Source organism: Cricetulus griseus, chromosome 3 (genome assembly GCF_003668045.3).
Source record: "Cricetulus griseus strain 17A/GY chromosome 3, alternate assembly CriGri-PICRH-1.0, whole genome shotgun sequence".
Classification (NCBI taxonomy): domain Eukaryota; kingdom Metazoa; phylum Chordata; class Mammalia; order Rodentia; family Cricetidae; genus Cricetulus; species Cricetulus griseus.
Genome location: NC_048596.1, coordinates 79,886,236 through 79,901,479, shown reverse-complemented (window position 1 = coordinate 79,901,479; position 15,244 = coordinate 79,886,236). Strand labels below are relative to the sequence as shown.

The following is a 15,244-nucleotide window of genomic DNA, read 5'->3' as shown; positions in this document are numbered from 1 at the left end:
TAAGGAGCTGGGGGCACTGCCCTGCAAGGAAGCTGGGACACAGAGATGCCCGTGTGCTGTGCTTCTCTAGCCGTTTCCTCCTGTGTCCTCCGTCCTCTGCAGAGTGGCTCATCCCACGGCAGTAGGCAGCTTTCAGCCTCTGAGCAGCACCTTGCCCACTCCAGTGAGAGTCCCATACATGCAAATACAAAGACAGACCACCAAGAGTGTCAAGTATGTACCCAGAAGGGAGCTTCGAGCTGAACTCAGGCCATTTCCACAGTTACCAGATGCTCTGTGTGAGTGTGTGTGTTTGTGTGTGTGTGTGTGTGTGTGTGTGTGTGTGTGTGTGTGTGTGTAACGAGTCTTTCTCTGTACCACCAGCTCTCAATAACATGGAGTCTAATTATTAGTTAAGAAAGTTTGGCCTTGGCGTCTGGGATAATACCATCTTTAGAGGACCCTGAGAAAATTGGAATAATGGTTAAGTCCTGGGAGAGCCAGCTGTATCATCTGTTGTCCAGGCTCTGTGTGACGGGAAAGTGCAGGGCTTCAGATAAGCTGGACCATCCCAGCTAGCAGCTTTGAAGTTGTTTTGGGTGCAGAATTTTGAGGAAACAGTAACAAAGGCATTCTGAGAGGCTGGATCACATGGCCTACTTGCCTTCATTGGTGTCTGGTCCTTTTTCTCTGAAAACACACAAATTTTTAAAGGTAACATGCATATCTGCATTAACACAAGTATGGGATGTGCAGTGTGCACAAGTCAAAAATGATTTTCTTTTTTATGAGCAGACAAAAGGCATCTGTCAACTTTATAAGTCCATTTGGACTTTATAAACAAACTGTAATATAAATCTTCTATCCATGCCATATGAAAGGTTGACATGTAATAATAAATCATGAAGACTCTGTAGCCAACAAGATTTATCAAGTCTCCTCCAGTCTTAGAGCTTTTCCTATGTCATCAGCTTATATGCCACCCGTCCTGTAGTTGCTCCTGGCTTCCTCAGGTCTCCCCTGATCAAATCTGATCTTTTTTAATTTTGAAGAGATCCATAGCTTTTTGTTTCCAGTGGAAACAAAGGCATATCCTGTCTCCCAACATCACACATATCACATATCCTGGCTTCCATTTTAAAGTTAAGACATCCCTAAATTATATAAACTGGTTTAGTTCGATGGTTTCTTCTACAACCCAATATCTCTCAGCAGCTGTCATTGACACAACAGCATTCAAAACATTCAGAGTCAACAAAATACCATACAGGATCCAGACGCCCATCCTTATGTGGCTTATTTGTTTTATATTACATTTCTCTTTATTTAAAGACTTTATTTTTTCTAAATGATTCTTTATGACTGTCCATACCCATTTTTTACTGTATGTGTTTAAGGGTTTTTTTCAGTCTGTACCACTTTACTGTGCCTCCTCAGAGCACTGAGCCAAGTTTTAAACCCACCTTGAGGCTCTGCTTAACACATGATGACTGGCTCTGCCTCCTGCTCTCTGTGAAGAGCCAGCCTTAATCCCACAGTCTGATGGTGAATGGTGTTTAACCAGAAGCTGCATTTAACCGCACTGGCTCTGGGAAGTTGGTGGGCTGTGGCAAGTGTTTTGACTTAGCAGAGTTTCTACTTAGCATGCCAGCTACTCAAGTGCTCGATATACAACAGATCCCCACCTCTGTCCACTATGAGCACCAGGTTACTCGGATACCATGTCTGTTTGTTTGTTTCAGCTTTCTCAGGACCTATGTGGAAATATGTGCCCAGACATTGGGCGCGCCATATGTAATTGCCATATGTAACTTGTAATTGCCATATGCCCTCTCCATACTGCCCATGCTGCTGCTTCCATATCTGACTGGCAACTCTGCCTTCTTCCCAGAATTCTCTCTGTCTCTGGAAGTCCCACCTGTACCTCCTGCCTAGCTATTGACCATTCAACTTTTTATTACACCAATCACAGCAATACATTTTTATACAGTGTACAAATATTCCACAACATATACGTGTCTGTATGAGTCTGTGTTTGTGTGTATGGTGTGTGTGTCTGTGTATGTGTGTATCTCTGTATAGTGTATGTGTACATGTGTGCATATGTATCAGTGTCTCTCTGTGTGTGGGGTGTGTGTGTATCTGTATCAGTATCGCTGTGTTTCTTAGTGGGACTGAGCTGGATTCCAGACCCTTAGTTAACAAGAGCTTCTCAGCCTTTTACCTGAGATGGGGTGAAGTGAATTATGTCTAACTCCATTGATTTCCGAGACCCTTCTTAGCACATAGACAAGAGCTGTTACATGGGAAGTTCTTGCTAATCCTGCACTCTTATGCAGCTTGTCCTGGCACAGTCTGTACTTTATCAAGTCACTTCTTATTTACCGCTATCTTAGCTACTTTTCTAGTGCTGTGACAAAGCACCATGACCAGAGCTACTTAGAAAAGAAAGCATTTAATTGTGGGCTTGTTTTTGAGGGTCCATGACCCTCATGGTAGGTAGCATGACAGTAGACAGGCAGTCGTGGTGCTGGAACAGTAACTGAGAGCTTATGTCAGAGACAGAGACAAACTACCACAAGGCAGAGAGTCAACTAGTGTGGCTTGGGCTTTTGGAACCTCAAAGCCCACCCTTAGTAATGTTAGACCCTCAGAAAACTCAGGCCTCCAGGGTCTCAGCCCAGGACCTTGGTCACCCCAATCACCAGGCAGATTCAAAAGCTTGCTGCAAACTGCACAAGGCTTTATTGTTGTTTAACGATCTAACCCCATGTTAGCTCGGGTCTTTCACCCACCCGCCATAGTGGATGTCTAGCAAAGACAGCTCGAAGGGGCTGCATAGAGATCTTGTAGGGCAGTGTAAGGGGAGTGTGTAGGGGTACACACAGGCTCAGGATTGGTGTGCCTCCAGGCTTGGAGGGTTTGCCCTGTGTTGATTGGCCAACTGGTTGTTATGGCCCATAGGCCCTCCCAGGGTGGTTGCTATGCTCTGTGCATCATTGGTGTGCACTTGTCCATAAAGCAAACTCAGAGCCGTAAAGCATACCACCACCAGCTAACTTCTGATTGGTTCCTTGCCACGAGGCAGGCACCTAACCTCTAGTGACCAAGGCAAGGTCAGAAAAGCATGTGTTACTGTCATGGCTGCCGAAAGGGTCAGGCATCTGACCTTAGTGACTAAGACAAGGTCAGACAAGCACGTGTTCGGTTGTTATGGCTGCCGAAATGGGGAGCTGGTCCCTTCAGTAACATAACTCCTTCAACAAGGCCACACCTCCCACTCCTTCCTAAACAGTTCACCAACTAGGGACTAAGCATTCAAACATATAAGCCTATGGTAACCATAATCACTCAAACCACAGCTACCCTCTAACACTTGGCTACCTCTCATCTTCACATTCTCCAGCCTACCCATACCTCCATGACTCCACTTGGAATGTACCTCCCTTGCTGAATTCAGGGCCGGCTACTTCTTAGCCTTCAATGCCTGGCTCAGAGGCCTTGTCTGACTGATACTCAGCCAGGCACTCCCCTAAACCACCCTAGTCATTTTCTAGCCACTTCTCCCACTGACTTCTTATTAGAAATGTTCCTTTCTGACACTCCTGCATACTGATTTCATTTCTTATTCATTGTCCATCTGTCCACACTAGACTAAAAGCTGTGAGATGACAAGAATATCCTTACTTACACCATAGCCTGAACACCAAAGATGGGGCCAGTTCAAGACAATGACACAGAGATACCCCAGAAGAGATAAATGAGGGAAGGCAGATTCAGTCTTAAGTCAAGGCTATCTACACGCTAGCTCTGGAAAGCATCGTCAGTGCCAAGGGCCTGTCATGGGGCTCCAGGTCCACTACCAGGACCCCCTCTCCACACACAAACACCCTGAGCTTAGTGCTGAATGACACAGATGTCTCTAGGCACAAGATATCATCATGCATTTGATGATTGAGTCCTGTGATGAATAAAAACTTGTTCTTCTAAAACACCCACCCATTCACTGCTCTGGTTCTGGTCTCTGGGTTGGAGCTAGAATGCCCCAGTCTCTGATTGACCAATTAGTGTTTGTTAAGGGTCTCTTAGAATGCTAGGGGATAGAACTTACTTGAAGAGACCTGTCGGGAGCCGAGAACAATTCCATTAGCGAATTTCTCGGGGTCCAAACCTCCAGTTCCAGTATACAGGAGCTCTGGTCTGCATTGTATTGCAGATGCTAGCTGATTTGCTGTTCAATGGCATAGCCTTAGTGGAGAAAGTCCCCTAGTTTTGCATCTCTACAGAACTAGGCATTTGAATAGGCCTGCACCAGGGCGGAGGGCAAGGTCTAGAGGTCTAGTGAGGATAGATAGTTTGGAGGTATCTGCTTAGAGGGTCTAGGGAGAAGTTTGGGAGAATAGTATCAGCTGTCACCAAAGGACGGTTAGAAAGCAACCAGAAAAATGCTGGAATAAAGGGGAGACTCCAGTCTGCAGCATGAGACTGAGAGTTCTCCAAAGATGACAAGATGCTTGTGTCTGGTCCTTATCGCCATGGGGTTGCTAGGAATTTCCAAGTCCACACTCCCCCAGTCAGGCCAAACCTCACGGCTTCTGTGGTTTGGGACTGAGACATGCTGGGCCACAACAGAGATCTAGAGTGCACAATGGTGGAAATAAGCAAGACCAACCCAAACCAGAAATTTATCCAAACCTCTCTCACTACAAGGGAGGCAGACCTCGTTCGTGACTTGTGTTTGCCATCAACTCACCAACAGGATGGGAAATAGAAAACTTCAGATGGAAGAAAGGGCTCCCTCCAGTACCTCAGTTTATAAGCTCTCAGCTTGGGGGAGCTGGAGGAAGGCTCCACAGAAGTAGGTATCTTACATGGTTGGTTCAGGAAGCATACTTTACTTTCTCCAGATGGTTCTGGATTGGAAGTAGGGGCACAAAAACATGGGAAGCTAACAGTCATAGACCAAATCCCAGCCATTCTGGGCCAATTTTTGCAGAAGTTGTGATTTTACTATCATGATGCCTGGTCATTGTGTTTGTCTATTCACTCCTATGGTGAGCCGCATTTGGAGCCTGATGTGCCGATGGCGTTTCCAGGGTAACCAGCCTCATATTGACACACTCTCTCTGGAGGGGGTTGGCTGTGTTGTTGTGTTGTTGGTGTTTTGAGATATGATCTTGCTCGTAACCCAAGCTAGCTTTGAACTTCAGATCAACACCCCCCCATACCCTCAGCAAGTGCTATGATCACTGGTATGTACCACCGTTCCCAGTTTACAGGGAGAATTTTTAGAATACCTTGAGATAGGGTCTCTCAGAGTTCAAAGCCCTTAGGTATCTGTAGGAAGGGAACCAAGAGCACCCTTGTCCATGTCCTCGCTTCCTGCTATTTCCTGTCTGACTTTTCCTGGCTTCTGCCTTGTAGAAGCTGCAGGGAAGTGAGACTCAGGCCTCAGCCTCAGAAGACTCTGAAGACTGGCTTTCAACTCACAGTTTAAAGTTCAAGAAACTCACCTTGGCTGACTTGATAAGCCAGCGCATAGTTGATCTGTAAGTCTGAAATCCTTCCACTCTTCCTCCCAAGCTACCCATGGCTACAGTGGCACACTCAGCCCTGAGCCTGAAAAACCCCAAATAAAGCTTTTCTCTTTCAGGGAGGAGCATGACAATGCCATGCCCAAAGTGCGTTTCTCCACCCAGACCATCTGCCACTTTGAATCCAGGCTTTCTGAGTAAGTTTCCCAGTGTCCTCTAGCACCCCTGAGCCCAAGGCCGCTGAGACCTTGTAGCCTGCACATGACTGGGACCAATCAGCAATTTCAGTGCATTGGACTAGGTTGTCACCTCCCTGGTACCTTCAAATGAATTGAATACCTTAGCTGTCCCAGCTTCATCTGTTGGTTAACAGCTGAGAGTTCTCCCAGATGTGTGTTAAACAGGCGTGTACCGACTCCAAAATTAATTATTTTTATGTGTGTGGGTGTCTTGTCTACGTGTATGTTAGTGCACTCATATGTACCTGGTATCGACTAAGTCCAGAAGAGGGTTTTGAATGCTCTGGAACTGGAGCCACAGATGATGTGAGCTCTGCTATGTGGGTGCTGGGAATTGAACCTGGATCCTCTACAAGATCACCAAGTGCTTATAACTGATGAGCCATTTCCCCAGCCCCACTCAAACCAACCTTGATAGCACAAGTAGCATGCACACACGCATGCACGCACATACACACACACACATACACCTACCTTCCCATAATGAGTACACAGGATAGTCTTAAGATTCCATCCCATGCTGGGCAGTAGTGGTGCACGCTTTTAACCCCAGCACTCAGGAGACAGAGGCAGATGGATCTCTGTGAATTCAAGGACAGCCTGGTCTTCAGAGTGAGTTCCAGGATGACCAGGGCTGTCTAAAAGAAGAAGAAGAAGAAGAAGAAGAAGAAGAAGAAGAAGAAGAAGAAGAAGAAGAAGAAGAAGAAGAAGAAGAAGAAGAAGAAGAAAAGAAAAGAAAAAAATTCCATCCCAGCTGTAGCTATCTGTGGTCTATAATTACTGCTGCCTAAGGTTTCCCAAAAGGTTATGATGATAATTAAAAGCTAGCATGTTAATGTGCCAGAAACTATGATAAGGGCTGTCTACAAGATCTTATTTCATCTTTATAACTGCCCAAAACATTAGTTACTCTCAAACTAATTACCAAAAGCCAAACCAGTTAACCAAAAGTCAGTTGCTCAACAATCATTTATACAGCAACTGATTAATGGGATTTATCAAAAAGCTTTAACTGCAAATTTTATAGAAAGTCTTTGGGAGCAGAATGTTTTAAAGGTTTTAAATAACTACATGGTGTTCAGTTAATTCATTCATTCATTTGTGGCAGGGTCTATGTAGCTCAGACTGGCCCTCAACTTGAGGTCCTCCTGCCTCAGCCTCCCAAGTTATTGGCCTATAGAACATGTCCCTGCACATATGAAGAGTTCTATAATATTTGGCTCTGTTGTTTTGAATTATAAATCCAATATTTCACTTTTATTTGTTCTTTGATAGTTTAATACATGTATGCAATTAAATATGATCATATCTAACCTTCATTTCCTCCCAGATCCTTCCCCAAACACCCCCTCCCAACTTCCTGTCACAGTTTTCATCAGCTCCTCCTTCTGTTCCTTTTGATATGTCACTAAGTCCAATTAGTTCTGCCTTTATGTCCACCCACTGGAGCATGGGTAATATACCAGTCACCATCCTGACAGAGAAAGGTACGTATCCAACACCCTTAAGGAGCAGTCAAATCTGCTTAACTCATCAGGCATTTGGCACACTGGTTTGGACACAGTCTGTGGTTGTCTTTACATAGAAGATGATGAAACTTCTGGAGCTCAGCAAGGATACTGCACCTTCCAAAGGTCACACAGTCTGTAAATGACAAAGCAAGTTCTCTAACACAAGCATGTCTCAGTATGAGGCTGTGTCTTTGCCATATATTCACAATAATGTCTCCATCATGACTCCAACCTGCTACTCTATATATGAATTTATATCCACCAACCTTCAGCCTTCCCATGCTCTTTTCTCCCAGTGAGGCAACTCAGCAAAATTCAAGTGACTAAGGCCTTCCCATGAGCACCTGTCACCTGCTAGTGTCCACCCCATCAAGGGAGTTTTGCTTTGCTATAGGCACAATGGTCAATACATTCTCTTGGCAACTTTTTAGAAACTGATGTTTTTATTAATCAATCCAAGAGATGGCTGCTACCCTGCCAATGCACAGCTTCGTGTTCAGTCCCCAAAAGACTTGGAACAGTTTCTTCTGTGAAGATTCATAGCTTTGAGACCAGAGAGAGGGCTCAGTGGCTAGGAGAAGCACTTGTTGCCCTTGCAGAGGACCTGAGTTTGATTCCCAGCAATCTCATGAATGCTCATAGCCATCCATCCATAACCTCAGTTCCAGGAGAGCTGATACTATCTTCCATTTCTGTCTTCCATGGGCACCAGACATACACATGGTGTGGATATATCCAGGGAAAACACCAAAAAATACAAAATAAATAAATTTTCAAAAGACTCAAATCTCAGTAAGAGCAGGCTTGCCCCCTCCCCACCTTCCTCTTGAGAACACTGCCCCCATCCTTTGGCCCTGGCAGTTCATCCCAAGTCATCGGTACCTTCTCTTACTCTATAGGAGAGCTGCAGCCAAGCCCAGATCCCCCTACAGCCTCCACCCCTGACCCCCAGCCTGATGCCCTGGGAAACACATACCTTTAGCTCTCTCTCAGCTATGTTTGTTTGCCTTACACTCTCCACAAGGCCTTAAAAATTAAAACCTCAGTCAACCAGGTAGTTCATGCCTCTAATTCCAGAGTGGGGAGGCTGAAGCGAAAAGTCAGAGTCTGAGGCCAGGGTGGTGAGATGGCTTCATGAGTAAAGGCTGCTGCACAGGCCTGGGGAGCTGAGCTGACTTTCTGGACTCCAGAAGGTGATGGTGGGAGCTGCTGACTCCTACTAACTTGAACCGGAACACACACACTCTCCCTCCTCCTCTTCCTCCTCTCCCTTCCTCCAGCATGCATACACACAAGCACACACAAAGTAATTAATGTCTAAATTTAAAAAAAAAAAAACAGTAAAAGAGAGAGTCTGAGACTAAGCTGGCCTATGGAGTGAGATTCTGCCTCAAAATGTAGAAAAGGCCAGGCATGGTGGCACACACCTTTATTCTAGCAATAGGAAGGCAGAGGCAGACAGAACTCTGTGAGTTTGAGGCCACCCTGATCTACATAGCAAATTCTAGGCCAGCCAGGGCTACACAATGAAACACTGTCTCAAAAATAAAATAAAAGAGAAGGTTTTTAATTAAAAATTTAGATAACTGCCAGGCGATGGTGGCACACACCTTTACTCCCAGTACTAGGGAGGCAGAGGCAGGCGGATCTCTTGAGTTCAAGGCCAGCCTGGTCTACAGAGCGAGTGTCAGGATAGGCTCCAAAGCTATACAGAGAAACCCTGTCTGGAAAAACCAAAACAAAAAAAAATTAGATAGCCAAAATGTGTAAAGTCCTAGCCACCTTCCCCTGTGTATAAGTGACACTTGGTGATGAACCTTGGCCTGTGTGTAAGTGACAGCTTGGTGATGATTCTCTCTGGTGTCTCCACAGCACTATCAAGCTCTATCAGCAGAGGATGCAGTGGCTCACAGAGAATAGCAAGAAGGTAATGGCAAACATGTGGCTCTTTCTGCTGTCCTCAACCTGGCTGCTTTGTTAGAGCCCTTTCCCTTAAAGATGATGGCATTCCAACTAAAGTTGCTTCCACTAAAACAGACATCCTAACCCACACACATGAAAGCCATAGACACACTGTGTTCTTGTTACTAAGCTCTTAAAGTCTCCAAGACCTTAAAATTAAAAACCCCAGTTTGGCATGACGGTACACACCTATAATCCTAACACTGGGGCCAGAAGAGGGCATCAGGTCCCCTGGAACTGGAGCTATTGACCATTGTTAGCCACCATGTAGGCGCCAGAAATGAAACCCAGGTCCTCTGAAAGAGTAGCCAATGTTCTTAATAGTTGATCTATCTCTCCACCACCATCACCCCATTTACATTTTAAAAGCAAGAGATGGAGCTCCAAGTTTTAACTTATGGTTCCAGGAGGGCTGGCAATGCCATGGGGAGACTCAGCCTTCATTTGAATCATAAACATCATGAATATTTATAAATCAATATCAGGGTGAAATATGAATACAATGAATATTTATGAGATAAATACCAGGTACCATTCTAGAATGAAGGATATAAACACCAGACCTGGCCTTCCTGGAGCTCCTTCATGGAGGAGGACAGTGAAGAAAGAAGATCACAAGTCATACTCAAGGCCAGCTGGCAACAGTTCCATACGTAAAAACAAAGCAAGTGGGAGGTTATGAATGTGTTGGAAAGAGGATTCTTTGCATAGGATGGTCAGGGAAATTACCCTGAGGAAGGGACACTGGAACAGACCAGTGATCCAGAAAGTAGAGAATGTACCAGGCAGAAAAATCAGCAAGCACAAAGAACCCAAACCTCTGGCATGTTCCCGAAGCAAGGAGCAGAGCAGTGTGTCAAAATAGAAGAAGTGACGTGGAGACCGGAGATGAGGCTGGTCAGGAAGACACATTTCAAAGGGCCAGCCTGGCTTCTGTCTGGGTGCACAGTTGAGTACACAGAAACACAGGACGAGCTAGGTGAGAACCATGGTGACTTAGAGTTAGGTGCTGCCACACACTGGATGAAATAGATAAGGAAATAGTGGAGCAGGCAGGATTTGTGGGTGCCTTGGCCAATGCTGAAAGCAATTCACTGAACTGTGAAAGGCTAAGGGAGGAACAAGTTTGGGGGGAAACCAGGAGGCCTTGTCTGGGACCTAAGAAGTAAGAGACTTTCACCAAACATCCAAATAAAGTGGAAGAGCAGTGGTCATTGGCACATGGCTGAAGGCCCAAGAGAGATCTTGGTGCTAGCCCTGGGTACCTACAGGCATTCAGATGAGAAACATGAGACTCATGAGTTTAGGGGTTGGGGATTTAGCTTAGTGGTAGACTGCTTGTCTAGCAAGCACAAGGCAGTCTTCGCTATTTGAAAATGGAATGGGTATGGAACATGGTTTTCAACTGATGTATGTTTAATGGTGGCTTTGCCTCACAGGCCATTTGACAAGACCTGAAGGTATTTTTGGTTGTCACAGCTAGTGATGTGGAGGTTGTTTAGAAACATCCAGGGCACTATTAAACACTCTGTTCAGGTCAACTTCCCACAACAGAGAACCATCCAGCCTCAAACATCTACCACGCCAAAAGCCCTGATGTAGATCAGGTTGAGAGTGGATGGTGCATTGCTGTGACTAAAGCCTTTCTCCTCATAGTCCATCATGAAAAGGGAGTCAGGGCAGGGACCTGGAGGCAGGAGCTGATGCAGAGCCATGGAGGGTGCTGCTTTCTGGATTGCTCCTCATGGTTTGCCCTGACTGGTACAGCCCAGGAGTGGTACTGCCCATAGTGAGCTGGGTTCTTCCACATCCATCACTTATTTTAAAAACTGCCCTACAGGCTTTCCTACAGCCAGATCTTATGGAGACATTTTCTCAGTTGAGGTTACCTCATCTCGGAAGACTCTAGCTGTGTCAAGTTGACATAAAAAACAGCCAGCACACCAACTTAAAAACCAGTGTTTAGGGCTGGAGAGATGGCTCCATGGTTAAGAGCACTGGCTGCTCTTTCAGAGGACCTGAGTTCAATTCCCAGCAACCACTTGGTGGCTCACAGCCATCTACAATGGGGTTTAATGCCTTCTTCTGGCATACAGGTGTACATGCAGATAGAGTGCTCATATATAAAATAAATGAATAAATTTTTTTTAAAAAAATCAATGTTAGTTTTTAGCACCGTGACAAAAATACTTGGGGAAAATAAAGGAGGCACGATTGGCTTTGGTTTACGGGTTCAGAGGTCTTAGTCCATTGTTAACTTTAAGTCCATTGCTTAAGCTATGATGAAGCAGAACACCATGGAAGGGAATATATGACAGATCACAGATTACCTCAAGGCAGCTGAGGGGAAGGAGCAAAGGAGGAGGAAGAGGAAAAAGAAGAGAAAGGAGAGAGGAAGGGGTATGGGACAAAATATAAACCCCAAGGATATGTTCTAGTGACCATGTTCCTTTAAGTAGGGCTCCACCTTCAAAACTTTCCTCCAATAATAACCCCAATATTAACCCCATAATAACCCCAAGTTAAGGATCTGTCTTAGATTAGGGCAGAGAGCTCATGGTCATTGGATCTGTCACCTGGGAACCAAGCCTGAACACAACGAGCCTTTGGGGAAACACTTTGTAGGCAGCCTCCAGGGCAGGACACAGTGTCTGCCTTTTGAGGAAGGGTAAAGATAGTCTCACTCTGTATCCCAGGCTACCCTTGAGCTCACAACAACTTTCCTGCCTCAGCCTCTCAAATACTGAAATTATGACAGGTGAGATTCTGCATCTCTCCTGAGCAGGAAGATGGTGATGCTTAGGTGATACTCATGTAGCAGGTTCCCAGAATACCACAGAGAAGAGGGTCTGTCTAACAAGGGACTAAATGGCATATGCTGGCAGATTGTATCATCGCTAGACTGTGCCATTGGCTACTCAGAGTGGAAGGGAGTTGTGAATGTAGATTTGATCTTGAGTTCAGTAAGATGGAGGTCACTAATCTGCTTCACAAGTGTGGCTTCATAAGAAGGAGCTGAGAACTGAACTTGAGTCACAGAGACGTGGAAGATAAGGATGTATATCTCAAATTGGAAGTAGAGTCTAGCCTGCTCCTATGGTGATGGAGATTATATAGACATACGCAGGAGTGTTGAACTAGGAGAAGGGCCAGTGGCAGGACCAAAGTCCCTATTTGACCAAAGAAAATCCAATAACTGAGTCACAGGGTTGGCTTAAAGCATGGGGCAGTAGTGCTAGGTGCACTATTCCGCAAACAGGTAGCATGTTGGTAGATTCTTCAGGGGAAGATTTTGTTTTTATTGTATGGCCATTGTCCAAAATGATGAGTTTCATTATGACACTTTCCTTCATATGTCTACCATTCAGCTTTGCTGAGACTCATACCCAGGGCCCTCACCCTCCTGCCCCTCCCACTGGCTCTCTTCTTCGGGAGCGTGTGTATGGTATGTATGCATGTGCATGTGTGTGTATGGATGCACACACCCAAGCTAACATGCGAGGACTCCAGTGGTTCATGTCAGGAATCTTTCATTAAACCTGCAGTTCACCATTTAGGATACACTGACTATCCAGTGAGTCCCCAGGATCCTCCTGTCTCTGACCTCCCAGCCTCTGGGGTTACAAGACTTGTGCCTTATTGCTCAGCTTTTATGTGGGTGCTGGGGTTACAGACAAAGGTAGGTCCTCATGCCTGTACAGTAAGCACCCCAAACCCAGGAAAGTGTTTTTCCACAGTTTTTTATGTGCATTAGTATTTTTCCATGGGTTTCAGGTCCCTGGAACTGGAATTACAGACAATTGTGAGCTGCCCTGTGAGTTCTGGGAGAGCAGTCAGTGCTCTTAATCACTGAACCATCTCTCCAGTCCCCCAGTTTTTTGTTTTTGTTTTGTTATTTTGGCAATTTTTTTCCAAGATGGTTTCTCTGTGTATTTTTTTAAGTTCTCTACAATTGGTTTCCATTTTATGAGTAAAATTGGAGGAAAAATCACTTGCTGAGGAAGGGCAGGAAAGGAATGTTGGAGGAATGACAGAAAATGTCGTGCCTTCATCTTTGACAGAAGAGTGAACTAATGGGGAATAAGGCCTCTACTAAGTCCTTCTGCCCTGAAGGATTATGAGTTCGTGTGAGTAAGAGCTCTAGTTCCCACGGATGCTCTCACTGTGGCGTAAACACACATGTGGAATCTTAACAGCATTGACATGGGGGGAGTAGCCACTGTTAGAAGCATAACTAGAAGCTCATAGAAGTACTATAGCTGCTGTTGAGCTTCAAGAATCTGTCTTTGACTGAGAAGACAACGCGTAAATAGGGACAGAAAGGAATTAGGTAAAATAACCTGATAGCATTAGACATCAGGCATCATCACATCCACCAAAGCATGCTTTCCCGTAAGTTTTCTGTAACAATGCATGTTATTGTATGAGCCTGGTGTAACTGTGTGTTATTGTATGAGGATGATGTAAAAATGCTTGTTATTGTATGAGGCTGGTCAGTAGCTTCAGGAAGAGGCTCTTGGAAAGAGTAGGCTGCCACCACCCAAGAGCAGACAGCACCTGGAACCCAAGTCCAGAAGGACCTCAGGTCTTGTTTTACCTCTTTCTCTTGCAGTGAGAGGGATGTTCACACTTCTGCTTCAGAAGTGCAGGGCTGGGCTGTTTACACATTTCCTATTTGGTTTTAGGCATTTGGCATCATCAAGGGAGCAAGAGTGGGACTCCTCATAGATGTGTCCCAGGTCAGCAGTGGCCCTCAGAAAGAATTCCAAAATGACCTCACAGTAAGTCTCCTGCATGGGGTATACCTCCCCAGCCTCCACTTCTACACCCTCCCCTGCCTGCTGTACAAACTCATTTTGTTGATAGCAAATGCAAAACAGGGCCATTCACAAAGAACAGTTCTCACTCAATTAGCACCTCCAGGGGAAGAAATGTGTGGAGTTGGGTAAAACCTCACCACAGACTCATTTTCACTTACAGTGTGAACTTCTAGTATTCTCCCCACTGTAGAACCTCCCAGCTAGATACCCCATCCCTGCAAAAGCTCAGGTTCCCTCAAGACAGGATGTGGACTGGAGTCTTTTCCTTCCTCAGTCATCTGTTTGAGGATAATTGCAGGATGGTACAGCACAGCACTGGGCTCCTGGCCTTTTCCAGATGGTAAAGCTACTCTGGTTTCTTTAGACTTTCCAAAACAGAAAGGTGGAGTCAAATCCCAGCTACCTCCACACCTGCCAGGCTATGGGAGCTGGCTACCCCTTTGTAACGCAAGTGAGGAGGACAATATGGACGTCTCCATGGAAATGTTTATAGTTTGAGATAGGCACCAATCACAGTAGCAACAGCTTATATTTTATGAAGACTGAGCAGAGCCTTGAGAGGCTCCATGTGGGACAGCCATCCTCATTCGGCACAGTGCAACTCCTCACCCATGAGGACAGCCTATAGTGGAGGGTGTAGCCGTGTAGCCAGGTTCCGTAGAACCCTGGCTGGGTGAGTCACTTGTGTCCCTCTTATCCACAGAGTCTCATTGATGACCAGCTGAGCCTCAAGGAAAAGATGTATGTCCTGTCCTTTGGTGTCACTGCCCAACCCCTCTGGCCAGATCCTGTGGAAGTCAATACCTCCACGTGAGTGGCTGCCAGGTCTCCACCAGATGTTCACTTGTTCTGGTTCAATGGAATGTTTACATTTGTGTTTGTTTGAATTAGGATCTAGTGTGGCCCAGGCTGGCATCAAGCTTGCTATGCAGCTAAGTATGGCCTTGAACTTCTGATCTTCCTGCTTCCACCTCCTGAGTGCTGGGGTCGTAAGTGTGCACCTGGTTTATGAGATGCTGGGGATGGAAATCATGGCTTTATACATGCTGGGCAAACACTACCCATTGAGCTCTGTCCCTAACACTTCACTGAATGATTAAGATGCAAACTCCAAAACCACAACAGATAAGGAAGCATACAGCAATGAATACAACAGCAGAAATATAGGCAAGAGTTGGAAAGATTTTACCTCCACAAGC

At 45.5% G+C, this 15,244-nt stretch overlaps 1 protein-coding gene across 9 annotated transcripts in view; it reads left to right on the top strand.

Annotated features, from left to right (window-relative positions):
- The window catches only part of Vwa3a (von Willebrand factor A domain containing 3A), a 133,467-nt gene that overhangs the window by 81,410 nt on the left and 36,813 nt on the right, over positions 1-15,244 (top strand). For all 9 annotated transcript variants that reach the window (XM_035442252.1, XM_035442251.1, XM_035442258.1 and 6 more), the window contains 5 exons: positions 5,404-5,528; positions 5,633-5,710; positions 9,136-9,190; positions 13,911-14,006; positions 14,749-14,855. In XM_035442252.1, coding sequence (XP_035298143.1) covers positions 5,404-5,528; positions 5,633-5,710; positions 9,136-9,190; positions 13,911-14,006; positions 14,749-14,855 — 461 coding nt within the window. The remainder of the gene's footprint in view (positions 1-5,403; positions 5,529-5,632; positions 5,711-9,135; positions 9,191-13,910; positions 14,007-14,748; positions 14,856-15,244) is intronic.